Genomic DNA, 16,399 nt, shown 5'->3' on the forward strand with positions numbered 1-16,399 from the left:
TCCAACCCCCCACACTTCTCTCCTCCCCCCCCCCAACCCCCTCTCCTCCCCCCCCCCAACCCCCACACTTCTCTCCTCCCCCCCCAACCCCCACACTTCTCTCCTCCCCCCCCCAACCCCCCACAACTACTCACCCCCCCCCCACCCCAACCCCCACACCACTCCCCCCCACCCCAACCCCCCACACTTCTCTCCTCCCCCCCCCCAACCCCACACTCTCCCTACCCCCCCCCAACCCCCACACACTCTCTCCACCCCCACCCCAACCCCCCACACTTCTCTCCTCCCCCCCCCCAACCCCCACACTCCTCCCCCCCCAACCCCCACACTCACTCCTCCCCCCCCCAACCCCCCACACTCTCTCCTCCCCCCCCCAACCCCCCACACATCTCACCTCCCCCCCCCCCAACCCCCCACACCTCTCCTCCCCCCCCAACCCCCCACACTCTCTCCTCCCCCCCCCCAACCCCCCACACTCTCTCCTCCCCCCCCCAACCCCCCACACTTCTCTCCTCCCCCCCCCCAACCCCCCACACTCTCCTCCCCCCCCCCAACCCCCCACACTTCTCCCTCCCCCCCCCCAACCCCCCCACACTCTCTCCACCCCCCCCCCCAACCCCCCACACTCACTCCTCCCCCCCCCAACCCCCCACACTCCTCCACCCCCCCCCCAACCCCCCACACTTCTCTCCTCCCCCCCCCAACCCCCACACTCTCCTCCCCCCCCAACCCCCCCTCCTCCCTCCCCCCCCAACCCCCCACACTTCCTCCTCCCCCCCCAACCCCCACACTCTCTCCCCCCCCCCCCAACCCCCCACACTTCTCTCCTCCCCCCCCCCAACCCCCCTCTCCTCCCCCCCCAACCCCCCACACTTCTCTCCTCCCCCCCCCCAACCCCCACACTTCTCTCCTCCCCCCCCCAACCCCCCCCACTTCTCTCCTCCCCCCCCCCAACCCCCACACTTCCTCCTCCCCCCCCCCAACCCCCCACACTTCTCTCCTCCCCCCCCCCAACCCCCCACACTTCTCTCCTCCCCCCCCCCAACCCCCCACACTTCTCTCCTCCCCCCCCCAACCCCCACACTTCTCTCCTCCCCCCCCCCAACCCCCCACACTTCTCTCCTCCCCCCCCCAACCCCCCACACTTCTCTCCTCCCCCCCCCAACCCCCCACACTTCTCTCCTCCCCCCCCCAACCCCCCACACTTCTCTCCTCCCCCCCCCCAACCCCCACACTTCTCTCCTCCCCCCCCCAACCCCCCACACTTCTCTCCTCCCCCCCCCAACCCCCCACTTCTCTCCTCCCCCCCCAACCCCCCACACTTCTCTCCTCCCCCCCCCAACCCCCCACACTTCTCTCCTCCCCCCCCCAACCCCCACACTTCTCTCCTCCCCCCCCCAACCCCCACACTTCCTCTCCTCCCCCCCCCCAACCCCCCACACTTCTCTCCTCCCCCCCCCAAACCCAACCCCCACACTTCTCTCCTTTCCCCCCCCAAAACCCAACCCCCACACTTCTCTCCTTTCCCCCCCAAACCCAACCCCCCACATTTCTCTCCTTTCCCCCCCCAAACCCAACCCCCACACTTCTCTCCTTTCCCCCCCCCAAACCCAACCCCCCACACTTCTCTCCTCCCCCCCCCCAACCCAACCCCCACACTTCTCTCCTCCCCCCCCAACCCAACCCCCACACTTCTCTCCTCCCCCCCCCAACCCAACCCCCCACACTTCTCTCCTCCCCCCCCCAACCCAACCCCCCACACTTCTCTCCTCCCCCCCCCAACCCAACCCCCCACACTTCTCTCCTCCCCCCCCCAAACCAACCCCCACACTTCTCTCCTCCCCCCCCCCAACCCAACCCCCCACACTCTCTCTCCTACCCCCTCTCCTCCCCCCCCCCAAAACCCAACCCCCCACACTTCTCTCCTCCCCCCCCACCCAACCCCCCACACTTCTCTCCTCCCCCCCCCAACCCAACCCCCCACACTTCTCTCCTCCCCCCCCAAACCCAACCCCCCACACTCTCTCCTCCCCCCCCCCAACCCAACCCCCACACTTCTCTCCTCCCCCCCCCACAAAACCCAACCCCCACACTTCTCTCCCCCCCCCCAAACCCAACCCCCCACACTTCTCTCCTTCCCCCCCCCCAAAACCCAACCCCCCACTCTTCTCTCCTACCCCCCCCAACCCAACCCCCCACACTTCTCTCCTTCCCCCCCCCCCCAAAACCCAACCCCCCACACTTCTCTCCTTCCCCCCCCCCAAAACCCAACCCCCCACACTTCTCTCCTCCCAACCCCCCACACTTCTCTCCTCCCCCCCCCCAACCCCCCACACTTCTTTCCCACCCGCCCCGGGTCCCAGCAGCTCCGATTCACCGCTCCCTTCCCGGGGTCTCCGGGTCGGTCGTTCCCTCCCTCCCCCTGGCTCTGTGCCGGGGCCTCGGCCTTACCTTGAAGTAGCCGCCCTCATAGTGAGTGTTGGGCGGCCCGAAGATCGCCACCTCCCAGTTGTACAAGTCGGACTCGTCGACCAGGGTGATGCGGAAACCCTCGACCGGCTCCTCCTGGAGGCTCTTCAGCTCCAACATCAGTGCCTTCTGGGAGCTGCTGCTCTGTTGGTGAGCCATGGCCGCCCGGGCCGGGTCCCGGGGCCGGCCGGCCCGGGAGGAGGGTAGGTGAGGCCGAGGGAAGGCGAGGCCGCGGAGCCGGAGGCTGGGCTGTTGGAGGCCGCTGTGGTCCCGATCTGGAATCACTAGAAGGCCGCAGTTGAGGCCCCGCCGCAGGGTGTGTGGATGCCGCGCTTTGAGGCCCTTCAGCCCCGCTCTGCACTGGCGCTGAGGCCGCTGTCCGGCTACAATGCCCCCGTGACCTGCGGCGGCCAATCGGCACGCAGCAACAGAGTAGCAAATCATAATGTGTCCAATCAGCGATTACCACCACGCGGAGCCAATCAGTGAGCAGAATAACAACTGTATCCAATCAGAAGCGCCGGCCCTCCAATCAGTGAGAAGAACGGACATCGCCCACTCAAACAATCGCAGCGAATCAGAGAGCGACAGCTGCTCAGGCAACCAATCACGGATCAGCGTATCACGTGAGGAAGGATTCGCTGTGCATTCCGGGACATGTAGTCATTCTGCGTGAAGCAATTCAGCCCATCGAGCCTGTGCTAGGCCCCAAAGCCTCCCCACGAGAGAGAGAGAGAGGGCTTTCAACAGGATCAGGTTTCAGGTGCAAGGGGCAAAGTTTAGAGGTTCCGAAGAAGGGTCACTGACCGAAATGTTAACTCTGCTTTCTTTCCACAGATGCTGCCAGACCTGCTGAGTGAATCCAGCATTTCTTGTTTTTATTAAAGTTTAGAGGGGGATGTGCGAGGCAAGTTCTTTACACAGAGGGTGGTGAGTGCCTGGGACTTGCTGCCGGGGGATATGGTGGAAGCAGATACGATAGCGACGTTAAGAGACATCTTGACAAATACATGAATAGGATGGAATCGAGGATACGGACCCCGGAAGTGCAGGTGTTAGTTTAGGCAGGCATCAAGATTGGCGCAGGCTTGGAGGGCCGAATGGCCTGTTCCTGTGCTGTTCTTTGTTCTTTATAACAGAGCTGTGAATGGTCAGCGAGGCAGTGCAGATTTACAAAGGGAAGGTTAGGCCTGACAAACATGATTGAAGTTTTTGAAAAGGTGCCTATAGTATTGGATAGGAGAATGTCCATGGCTGTTATTTATCTGGACTTCCATGACGCATTTGATAAAGTTCCCCATAAGAGACTGTTTGCTAAAGTTGTAGCTCATGGAATTGACCCGATTAGCAAATTATCTGAGTGGCAGGAGGCAGAGAGTAGGGATAATGGTTAGGTGCTCTAATTGGCAGGACGTGACTAGTGGTGTCCCGCAAGGTTCTGTATTGGGGCCGCAACTATTTACTGTATTTATTAACAACTTAGATGATGGGATATTCCCCTGTCCATTACTTCAGCCACTTTTTCAAAAACTTCAGAAGGCATTCGATAAGGTGCCACATAAAAGGTTATTGCACAAAATAAGAGCTCAGGGTATTGGGGGTAATGTGTTGGCATGGATTGAGGATTGGCTAACACCCAGAAGGCAGAGTCTCGGGATTAATGGGTCTTTTTCAGGTTGGAAAGCCGTAACTAGTGGGGTGCCAAAAGGATCGGTCCCAGGGCTTCTACCGATTACTATCTACTTGAAGGAAGGGACAGAGTGTAGAGTATCCAAATTTGCTGACGATACAAAAATAGGTGAGAAGGCATGTTGTGATGAGGACACAAAGAATCTGCAAAGGGATATAGATAGGTTAAGTGAGTGGGCAAAACTTGACAGATGGAGTTCAATGTGGGAAAGTGTGAGGTCATCCACTTTGGTAGGAGGAATTAAAAGGCAGATTATTATTTAGATGGAGAAAGACTACAAAATACTGCAGTACAGAGGGATCTGGGTGTCCTTGTACATGAAACACAAAAAGTTAGCATGCATTTGCAGCAAGTAATTAGGAAGGCAAATGGAATTTTGGCCTTTATAACTAAGAGGTTGGAGTTTAAAAATAGGGAAGTCTTGTTACAACTGTACAGGGTGTTGGTGAGGCCACACCTGGAGTACTGCATACAGTTTTGGTCCCCGTATTTAAGGAAGGATATACTAGCATTGGAGGCAGTTCAGAAAAGGTTTGCTCGGCTGATTCTTGGATGAAGGGGCTGTCTTATCAAGAACGGCTAAACAGGTTAGGCCTTTATTCATTGGAGTTTAGAAGAATGAGAGGTGATCTTATTGAAACATATAATATTCTAAGGGGGCTCGACAGAGTAGATGTTGAGAAGATGTTTCCACTGATTGGGGAATCTCGAACTAGGGGACATAGTTACAAAATAAGTCACACATTTAAAACAGATGCAAAGGAATTCTTCTCTCAGAGGGTGGTGAATCTCTGGAATTCTCTACCTCAGAGTTGTGGAGGCTGGGTCACTAAATGTATTTAAGGAAGAGGTAGATAGATTTTTGAAATCTTGGAGAGTCGAGGGTTATGTGGAGCAGGCCCAAAAGAGGAGTTGAGGCCTGGCACAGATCAGCCATGATCTTATTGAATGGCGGGGCAAGCTTGAGGGGCTGAATGGCCTACTCCTGCTCCTATTTTTTTAATGTTATGTTAAAGCCACATATCCAAATCTGCTGATCACACAAAGATAGGTGGCATTGTAAGCAGTGTAGATGGAAGCATAAAATTACAAAGAGATATTGATAGATTAAGTGAATGGGTAAAACTGTGGCAAATGGATTTCAATGTAGGCAAATGTGAGGTCATCCACTTTGGACCTTAAAAGTATACAGCAACAAGATACTTTCTAAATGGTGAAACGCTAGAAACAGCAGAGGTCCAAAGAAACTAGGGCAGTCCAGGTACACAGATCAGTAAAATGTCATGAACAGGTACAGAAAATAATCAAAAGGCTAATGGAATATTGGGTGTCATATCTAGAAGAATGAAATACAAAGGGGTAGAAGTCAGGGGTTGTGTGTGTGTGTGTATATATATATATATATATATATATACACATACACACAGAATAACTGATACCCAGGAGTGAGTTACAGCTTGGAATCTAATCAAGAGTTTATTTAGTTGGCTACTCTCCCCCATTTTTTTTGCCCTGTGTATAATTCACCTCAGGGACTGGGAAGTATTCCAGCTCAGTTGGGGAATTTAGGTACAAGTGCTCTCATACTACTGCTCTCAGTTTCACGGAGTTTCCATAACTTTCTGTTCCCAATGTTTTCAAATCAGCTTCAAGGTTTTTAATCAAAATGTCAGTTTTGTGTTGCCCTGCCCCTCTTGTGATTTAATCCAGTACGACATCACACTAACATTATGACTGCAGCAAATGATTGAAATCGGTTGAGTGACTATCATTCACATTTTGACTTTAAATGAGGTGTGATGGAGCAGAGCATATTAGCTGGATGGGTGAAGAAAGCATAGAATGGCTGTATGGGATCTGATAACACTACTGTTCCCAGACTGGAGGATGTTTGTCGCCAATATATTCTTGGCTTGGTGGGAGTGGACTGGAGATAGGATCCTTGCTACACTGGGCCTGGACGTGGATGATACAGAGAGTCTTGACAAGTATGATTATGGCTCATTTATCCAAACATCCCCAGAGTGTGTCATGGAATCTACAGCAATACCAATACCTCAACCAAGTCGCAGAGCCTCTTGGGGAGGACAAACAGTGCTCAGTGCGCAAGGCAACAAAAATGTTCCCCAGAAATTCCAGCCACCTAAGACTGACTTCACCAAAGGAAAGTCGAGCAGAAACAGCCCAAGACAACCAGCAACAGCTCTGAATACTACCGGGTTGGATTTCAGACCACAGCGCACCAGGGTGCAACTACTACGCGAGGAGGACAGACGCAGAAGATCAATGAGGCGGGCAGGGAAGGAACGGTTAAAACGATGGTTTGATGAGATGCTGGATAGACAGAAATAAGTCAAATCCCGTTGGTTCAGAATTGATCACAAGGTGTGCAATTCCATCAACATGTTCAGAAAGATTCAACAAACCTCAAGGGCAAAGCCTGAGCAATGCAAGTCCCTGGAGCCTGGTATAACTTATTTTAATGTATATATGGATTTTTGAAATAAAAAATAAGCCCTCAATTCTGAGCTCCTTCTCCAGATCAGCATGGCAGCCACCAAAATGACAGCATCAGCTATACACACTCTGCTGTGTCTTTAGAACCTCCCCCACCCCTCATCCTTTGTGCACATTCTAAATAAAATGTCTGCATTAAAACTTTGTATTGTGGATTAAGAAAAAGGTTCTGAATTCTTTGACTCAACTGGGGGGAATGCAGCATGGGTTTACCAGAATGACACCTGGACTCCAAGGGTTAAAGTACAAGGAGAGATTACACAAACTAGGGTTGTATTCCCTGGAACTCAGAAGATTAACATACATACGAACATATGAATTAGGAGCAGAAGTAGGCCATTTGGCCAGTCGTGCCTGCTCTGCCGTTCAATAAGATCATGGCTGATCTGTTTGTGTCTTGAATTCCACACTCCCATCTATCCCCGATAATCTTTTTATAACCTTGCCTAACAAGAATCTATCTACCTCCACCTTAAAAATATTCAATGACCCCGCCTCCACCACCTTCCGAGGCAGAGAGTTCCAAAGTCGCACAACCCTCAGAGAAAAAAATTTCTCCTCAGCTCTCTCTCAAAAGGGCAACTCCTAACTATAAAACAGTGTCCCCTAGTTCTGAGCTCACCCACAAGAGGAAACATCCTTTCCACATCCATTTTGTCAAGACTGTTCACGATGTTACATATTTCAATCAAGTCTCCCCTCACTCTTCTAAATTCCAGTGAAAACAAGCCCAGTCTGTCCAACCTTTCCTCATAAGACAAGCCGCTCATTCCAGGTATCAATCTAGTAAACCTCCTCTGAACCGCCTCCAATGCATTCACATCCTTCCTTAAATAAGGAGACCAAACCTGCATACAATATTCGAGATGTGGTCTCACCAATGCCCTGTATAATTGAAGCATAAGATCCTTACTTTTATTTTCAATTCCTGTCATAATACAGAATAGCATTCCATTAGCCTTCTTTATTACTTGCTGTACCTGCATACTAACTTTTTGTGACTCATGCACTAGAACACCGAGATCCCTCTGCACCTCGGAATTCTGCAGTCGTTCACCGTTTAAGTAATACTCTGCTTTTTTATTCTTCCTGCCAAAGTGAACTTCACATTTTCCCACATTATACTCCATCTGCCAGATTTTTGCCCACTCACTCAACCTATCTATATCGGTCTGCAACCTCCTTATGTCTTCACAACAGATTTTCCTACCTATCTTTGTGTCATCTGCAAATTTAGCTACCATGCCATCGCTACCCTCATATAAGTCATTGATATAACTTTGATTGAAGTTTGTAAGATATTAAGAGGAACAGATAGGATAGAGAGAAACTATTTCCACTGCTAAGGGAGTCTAGAGCCAGACCTTTCAGGAGTAAAATTAGGAAACAGTTCTACACACAAAGGGTAGAAGAAGCTTGGAACTCTCTTCCGCGAGGCAATTGATGCTAGATCAATTGTTAATTTTAAAACTAAGATGGATAGATTGTTATTAATCAAAGGTATAAGGAGGCCCAAAAAAAGAAAGGGATATGGGCAAAGGCAGGTATGAAGTTATGTCACAGATGAACCATGATCTCATTGAATGGTGGGGGAACAGGTTCAAAGGTCTGAATGGCCTACTCTTGATCCTAGTTTAAAAACTGAAGATTACTCTGATGGCAGGTTAACACTACGAGCTGATACATTGTGAAAACTCTCATAATTAGTGTCCTGTGCTGAAGACACTCACAGGTCACAGCCATCATCCTTGGTACCACAACTTACACACAACGTTTCAGTCTGTGCCACACGAGCAGTGCCAATATCGTAACATCACTGTATTTCACCAAGAACATCTGTTCATACAAAAAAATTTCATACAAAATCAGACAGATTCCAGCTCTAAATTGGCATTCGATAACTGCTGTTTGTGGTGAGAACGGAAGTCAGTTCTAGTGCGATGCCTCCACAGTCAAATATCCTTCCTGCATGCACTGTTTAGGTTTACACACCCTTGGATGAGGTACCAGAGGCCATTTGAGAAAGACTCACCCAACAAGAGCAGGTGGCTTCAGGAGTGTGAAGGGATGGCTTTATATTCGAATCAGAATCAACATACAGCAGGGAACGGAAGTAGTAACCAGAGAAACAGGAAATGGAACTGAATGATTACAAGAACTGTAACTGGAGTCAGGTTATGTTTAATTTGACTGTTTTGCAAAGCTATATCCAATACTGATCAAAAACAGGATATAACAAGGCACTCAACAATCCTCAATAATACAGACAAAGTGAGCATTGAACATCAGTGGTTCACTATCCATGTGGTGCACACCCAGTTTCAATATCCGGACTGTACTCTGTACTCAGACCAGGAGCTGTGCTCTTAGAATGGGAAGGACGACGACAAAATCAGCCAAAGTTCCTATTCCTGCTCTCTATCCCCGGGTGAGAGTGTTTGCTGGAAGACAATCCTCAGAGCTCCAAATGTTGCTGATTCCTGCTGCTTACACCTCAAATGAGGGAGGTGGACAAGGCTGAAACAGTCTAAATTAGTGCTGAAGTCTCAGGCAAGGAGAGACTGCAACATTAACACCGAGACGCTGACCATCACTGGCTGGTGGCAAGTGGAGAGACACCAAGCAACACAGACAAAGTAGCAACACTGAATAAACTCCCTCTATAAAAAGCACAGTGGCAAAGAACAGGCGTGGGGATGCGAAGGGTGGTGGGGCAGAGAGGGAGCTAAGGGACATGGAGCGAGGACACTTGCCTCAGTGCAGTAAGCAGTGTGGACCTAGCTGTGTTAATATATTATATGTTGAGCCAGATAACAATGATTCGGCATCAAGAAACCCGAGCAGAGGAGGAACTCCAGAAAGCTTGTTATGGAAGGATAAAGTTGGAGCCTATATTTACTCAGTTTCACATTTATTGTGCAGAGCAAAAGGATTACAAACGTGTAGCTCCTCAGTCAAACCATCCACCAGTCTCAGTCAGTGTCTGCCTATATGTGCTCAACTGAGACTCCAATTAACACCCTCCATCTGCATTAATCAAACAATTTGATACACAATTAACAGATTAACACATGCAGGGACATCAAGTTGGATCTGGGGCATTCTGTGGTCAGGGCGTCACTGCCTGTTTTTGTACCTTCACAGTCAACAGATGGGTTTTACTTTCTCAATGAAGAGAGGAGCAGCGAGCAGGGTGAACTCTTCCTTGCTTATCGATGGGATCGATTCATTTTGACGGAGTCTCACCGCTCTTTCCATTGCCTGTCCAAGCTGGTTGGGTGCCAGCTTCGAGCCAGCGTCTAGGTACCTGATGGCGCTGGAGGAGTTGCCAATGCTCACTGCATCTTTCAGGGCATCAAGCAGAACCTGACACACTGTCCGATCAGCTTCATCAGAGTCCGCCACCACATCAAACAGCCTCCCGGAAATCTTCACAAACTCCAGGAAGATGAAGCAGCTCAAAACCCCATGCCTGAAGACACCAAAGGAAACAGCCTCGTGGTCCCAGCACTGCAGCTTCTGGATCAGGGAGCAGGATGAGAGGTGTGCCCCTCCACAGATCTGTCTCAGGAGCTCGGTGTAGGCTCTACCCTTGAGGCCGGGTTTCTTCTTCTTGCCAATGGGGCAGCTGAGGATTTGGAAGGCTGAAGCCAGGTTCCTGCTGAAGGCTGGTCTGCTGTAGTGACAAAGCAGCAGCTGTTTCAAGGCTCTGGGGACCAGCTCCTACAGAAAGAGCAAAAGAATCATAGAATGGCTACAGGACAGAAGGAGGCCATTTGGCCCACTGTGTCTGTGCTGGCTCTCCCACCTAGTCTCACTCCCCTGCCTTTTCCCTATAATCTGCAATCATCTTCAGATAATTACCCAATTCCCTTTGAAAGCCACAATTGAATCTGCCTCTGCCACACTCTCAGATCCTAACCACTTGCTGCAGGTTTTTGCTCAGGTCACATTTTTTTTGCCATTCACCTTAAATTGGTGTCCTCTGGTTCTGGACCCTTCCACCAATAGGAACAATTTCTCCCTATCTACTTTGTCTTTATGATTTTGAACACCTCTATCAAATCTCCTCTTAATCTTCACTTCTCCATGCAGAACAGCCCCAGCTTCTCCAATCTATCCATGTAACTGAAGTTCCTCATCCCTAGAACCATTGTCGTAAATCTTTTCTATACCCTCTCTAATGTCTTCACACCCTTCCTAAAAAGAGGAGCCTAGAACTGGACACACTACTCCAGTTGAGGCTGAACCAGTGTTTTATAAAGGTTTACCATAACTTCCTTGCTTTTGTACTCTATGCCTCTATTTATAAAGCCCAGGTTCCCGTATGCTTTATGTCATGCAGACGCCAACCCCACCCCCCGCCACCACACCTGCCAAGAATGAGGCATATTAATTTTGTCATATGAACATTGATTTTAAACTGTTGCTGGAGTGAGGAAATGACTTGTTAAACAGATCAGCCGTGGCTGGAAAAATATTTGCATACTACCAGATAGTGCTTGGAGGGACAAAGGGGCTATTCCCTGCTCCAATTTAACCCACAATGGACTTTGAGCATCAGGTATTGTGTGTAGGAAGAGACATTCCAGGGTCGGCCAAGTCAAGAGAATCCACAAACAGACGTGGTCAGACCTGCTAGTCACATGACTAACCTGCTTGGCAACCTGGGATTTTTCTGAATTGTACAAAGAGTTTGAACTGAGAAAAGACTGTTTGCTCCTGGAGTGAGAAGACCTCTCCCGTCTGCTCCCAGCTCTTTCTCACAAGCCTCTGGACCCACTCAGGACACATGAACTTCAAGAGAGAAAAGTCTCCTACATCGAATAAGGTTTAAGAAGAACACTGGGCCCCAACGAAAAGCAAGACCTACCTACAATCAAGGACTTTACAGCGAGCTCGAAGAATAGTAACCAAAACCATCTTCCGATATTGCCTCAAACCTTTACACTTTATTTCTTCTGCTCTTTTCTGTTTCTATCTGCATGTGTGTATTGCATAGGCATGCTAGCGTGGGCGTGTCGCATAGCCGTAGGTTAACCGAATTAGAGTTTAAGTTTAATAAATCTCAACCTTTTTTCTTTAAACCTAAGAAAACCTGTTTGGCTAGTTTCTTTGCCTTATAATTGGAAGTCAGTGAACAAGGATTCACTTCTGCTACCTTCAGGGATCTGTGGACATTCACTCCAAGGTCTCTCACTTCCTCTTCACTTCTCAGTATTTTCCCATTAATTATGTATTCCTTTGCCTTGTTTGACCTCCCCAAATGCATCACCTGACACTTCTCCAGGTTGAATTCCATTTGCCACTTTTCTGCCCATCTGATCAGACCATCAATATCTTCCTGCAGCCTACAGCGATCCACCTCGCTATCTACCACACGGCCAATCTTTGTGTTGTCTGCAAATTTCTTGATTACGCCCCCTACATTAAAGTCCAAATTGTTAATATATACCACAAGAGGTTGGTAAACAAAATTAGAGCACATGGGATTGAGGGGGAATATACTGGCATGGATTGAGAACTGGTTAACGGACAGAAAACAGAGAGTAGGAATAAATGGGTCTTTTTCGGATTGACAGGCTGTGACTAATGGGGTACCGCAAGGATCAGTGCTTGGGCCACAGCTGACCACAATCTATCAATAATTTGGATGTGGGAATTAAATGTAATATTTCCAAGTTTGCAGATGACACAAAACTAGGTGGCAGTGTGAGTTGTGAGGAGGATGCAAAGATGCTTCAAGGGAATTTGGAGAAGCTAAGTGAGCGGGCAAAAATTTGGCAGATGGAATGCAATGTGGAGAAATGTGAAGTTATCCACTTTGGTTGGAAAAACAGAAATACAGAGTATTTCTTAAATGGTGAGAGGGTGGTAAGTGTTGAACTTCAAAGGGACTTAGGTGTCCTTGTTCATGAGTCACTGAAAGCTAACATGCAGGTATATCAAGCAATTAAGAAGGCAAATGGTATGTTAGCCTTTATTACAAAAGGATTTGCGTATAGGAGTAAAGATGTCTTACTGCAATTACATAAAGACTTGGTGAGTCCACACCTGGAGTATTGTGCGCTGTTTTGGTCTCCTTATCTATGGAAAGACTTGCTTGCCATAGAGGGAGTGCAACAGAGGTCCACCAAACTAATTCCTGGGATGGAGGGATTGTCCTACGAGGAAAGATTAAATAGAGTGGACTTTTATTCTCTGGAGTTTAAAAGAATGAGAGGTGATTTCATTCAAACATACAAAATTCTTATTGGTTGATGCAGGAAGGATGTTTCCCCCGGCTGGGGAGTCTAGAACCAGGGGACACAGTCTCAGAATAAGGGGGAGGCCATTTAGGACTGAGATGAGGAGGAATTTCTTCACTCAGAGGGTGGTGAATCTTTGGAATTCTCTGCCCCAGAGGGCTGTGGAGGCTCAGTCGTTGAGCATTTTTGAGACTGAGATAGATAGATTTCTACATATTAAAAACATCAAGGGTTATGGGGATAGTGCAGGAAAATGGTGTTGAAGTAGAAAATCAGCCATGATCTCATTGCTTATGTCCGACACTGAGAACTCAATACTACAGAAAGCCGAGAGGAATATAGAAAGCAGAAGGGTGAAATCAAAAAGGAAATTAGGAAAGCTAACAGAGGGCATGACAGAATAGTGGCAAGCAAAATCAAGGTGAACCCAAAGATGTTTTTTTTATCAATACATTAAGAGTAAGAGGATAACTAAGGAGAGAGTAGGGCCCATAAAAGACCAAAAAGGTAACCAAGTGTAGGGGCAGAAGATGTGGGTATTGTTCTTAATGAATACTTTGTGCCTGTCTTCACAAAAGAGGGACACGATGCAGATATTGTCGTTAAGGAAGACAGGCATGAAGTACTGGATGTCATAAAATAGGGAGAGAAGTAGTATTAATGGGATTCGCATCCTTGAATGTTGATAAATCACCAGGGCCAGATAAAATGTACCCCAGGTTGTTAAAAGAAGCGAGAGAGGAAATAGCAGAAGGTCTGACCATCATTTTCCAGTCCTCACTGGATACAGGTTTGGTGCTGGAGGATTGGAGGACTGCTAACATTGTACCTTTGTTTAAAAAGGGAGCGAAGGATAGACCGAATAATTACAGGCCAGTCAGTCTAACCTGTTCAGTGCTGTATCTCTAATCTAATCTAATCTAACCTCAGTAGTGGGCAAATTATTGGAACCTATTCTGAGAGACAGAATAAACTGTCACTTAGAAAGGCACAGATTACTCAAGGATAGTCAGCATGGATTTCTTAAGGGAAGATCTTGTCTGACCAACTTGATCAAATTTTTTAAAGAAGTAACAAGGAAGATAGATGAGGGTAGTGCAGTTGATGTGGTCTACTTGGATTTTAGCAAGGTCCCACATGGCAGACTGGTTAAAAAAATAAAATCCCATGGAATCCAGGGAAATGCAGCAACGTGGATACAAAATTGGCTCAGTGGCAGGAAACAAAGGGTAATTGTTTTTGCGACTGGAAGGCTGTTTTCCAGTGGCATTCCGCAGGGCTCAGTACTGGGTCCCCTGCTTTTCGTGGTATATATTAACGATTTGGACCATAAAGTGCCATAAAGCAGGGCTACGGTCCAAATGCTGGAAGGTGGGATTAGACTGTGTGGCTCGTTTTTCGGCCAGCACAGACACAATAGGCCAAATGGCCTCTTTCTGTGTCGTAAACTTTCTATGATTCTATGAATGGCAGAGCAGACTCGAAGGGCTGAATGGCCTACACCTGCTCCTGTTTCTTATGTTCTTATGATTTGTGCACATACACCCCCATATTCGCCATGGCAACGCCTCTACCAATCAAGAGTCCACTTGCCAACCAATCAGCACTCTCTTCTCATACAGTGTAAATTTGTTGCTTTCCTTTACAATGGTATTCTTGAGTTGTCTTGATGAGTGCAAGACGAAAAGCTTCGACAAAACGTCTCTATTTTCAGCAATACAAAAGTAGGGGTCCTAACACCGACCCCTGGGGAACTCCACTATATACCTTCCTGCAGTCCAAAAGGTGGCGTAGTAGTATCACTGGACTAGTAATCCAGAGGCCTAGGCTAATACTCTGGGGACATGGGTTCGAATCCCACCACGGCAGATGGTGAAATTTGAATTCAATTCATAAACCTGGAATTAAAAGCTACTCTAATGGTGACCATGAAACCATTGTCAATTGTAAAAATCCATCTTGTTCACTAATGCCCTCCAGAGAAGGAAATCTACTGTCCTTACCTGGTCTGGCTTACATGTGATTCCACACCCACAGCAATGTGATTGACTCTTAACTGTCCTCTGAAATGGTCTAGCAAGCCACTCAGTTGTATCTAACTGCTACAAGTCCTAATAAAAGGAATGAAACTGGACGGACCACCCAGCATCAACCTAGGCACTGGAAAGACAAAGGGAAACCCAGCCCTGTCAACCCTGCAAAGTCCTCCTTCTGAAGGCTTGTGCCCAAAATTGGGAGAGCTGTCCCACAGATTTAGTCAAGCAGCAGCCTGCTCCTTCGACAGCACCTTACAAACCTGCGACCTCTACCAATTAGAAGGACAAGGGCAGCAGATGCACGAGAACACCATCACCTGCAAGTTACCCTCCAAGCCACACACCATCCTGACTTGGAACTATATCGCCGTTCCTTCACTGTCGCTGGTTCAAAATCCTGGAACTCCCTTCCTAACAGCACTGTGGGTGTACCAGCACCACATGGACTGCAGCGGTTCAAGAAGGCAGCTGACCACCACCTTCTCAAGGGGAATTAGGGATGGACAATAAATACTGGCCTGGCCAGCGTCGCCAATATCCCATGAATGAATAAAACAACATTCACCAGAACTCGGTTTCCTGTCACTCAGCCAACTTCGTCTTCAGGCTTCTCCTGTCCCTTTATTCCCTGGGCTTTAACTTTGCTGACAAGCCTGTTATGTGGCACTTTATCAAAAACCTTTTGGAAGTCACATGTACATCACATCAATCACATTATCCTCACAACCCTGTTACCTCATCAAAAAACTCAAGCAAGTTAGTTAAGCACGATTTGCCCTTAACTAAGGAAGCTTAGTTACTCTCCTATTCAGCTACCCCTCCCTCCACCCCAGAAACCAAGGCAGTGAGGGCCAGCCTGCTATTCCACTGTGGATATCATCACATCCCAAGCCAAACCCACTCGGGTCCCTGGAAAAACTTCAGGAGCGGCAATCCGGGCGTGTTCTTCATTCCCAGAACGCCCGTGTTTAAAGTAGTAAATCTTCCAGTTCCGTCGGTAGGGTAATGCCGGGGGTCGGGGTGAGGCCTCGGGCTGGGGTGATCCCGCCACCCGGTTACCTGCTGCTGTCTCGGGGCGGGTTTCTCTGCCGCTCCCTCGGAGGCCGCCGCCAGGTTTTCGAAGTATTCGCTGAGGAAGCAGATGGGATCCTCGGGCCTGTTCTCCAGCACCTTGAGCAGCGCCTCCCGGAGTGTGAGTGTGAGTCCGGCCGGGAGAGGAGGCCCCGAGAGCGGCGCCGCCAGACCGGAAACCGCCGCTGCCGCCATCTTTGTGCGGGGCAGCTGCTGGAGTCCCCCGGAAGCCCGTCCCCGCCCCGGAAAACCAGGAACACAACCTTCGTTCCGGGGATTCTCCTCACCTTAGATAAGAGGCGCGATCAGAAACAACAACTTGCATTTATATAGAGCCTTTAACGGAGCAAAATGTCCCAAACTAATTC

General features: G+C 49.0%; 3 protein-coding genes across 3 annotated transcripts in view; all 3 read right to left on the minus strand.

The window, feature by feature from the left end:
- Positions 1–2,928, minus strand: part of LOC137351506 (ubiquitin-conjugating enzyme E2 R2) — a 24,412-nt gene extending 21,484 nt beyond the window's left edge. The window contains exon 1 of the mRNA XM_068015969.1: positions 2,452–2,928. Coding sequence (XP_067872070.1) covers positions 2,452–2,913 — 462 coding nt within the window. The 5' untranslated portion in view covers positions 2,914–2,928. The remainder of the gene's footprint in view (positions 1–2,451) is intronic.
- A 6,892-nt stretch (positions 2,929–9,820) lies between these two features.
- On the minus strand, positions 9,821–16,226 carry LOC137351329 (tubulin polyglutamylase complex subunit 1-like). The gene is made up of 3 exons (XM_068015766.1): positions 15,858–16,226; positions 15,556–15,639; positions 9,821–10,399 (listed from the first exon to the last, which is right to left on the minus strand). The coding sequence occupies exons 1-3, from the start codon at positions 16,224–16,226 to the stop codon at positions 9,821–9,823; spliced, it is 1,032 nt and encodes a 343-aa protein (XP_067871867.1).
- LOC137351507 (SHC-transforming protein 2-like) overlaps positions 10,314–16,399 on the minus strand; it is a 75,782-nt gene continuing 69,696 nt past the window's right edge. Inside the window, exon 12 of the mRNA XM_068015971.1 lies at positions 10,314–10,399. The gene's annotated coding sequence lies outside the window, so the exon portion shown is untranslated. The remainder of the gene's footprint in view (positions 10,400–16,399) is intronic.

This window comes from Heterodontus francisci, chromosome 36, assembly GCF_036365525.1.
Source record: "Heterodontus francisci isolate sHetFra1 chromosome 36, sHetFra1.hap1, whole genome shotgun sequence".
Taxonomy (NCBI): domain Eukaryota; kingdom Metazoa; phylum Chordata; class Chondrichthyes; order Heterodontiformes; family Heterodontidae; genus Heterodontus; species Heterodontus francisci.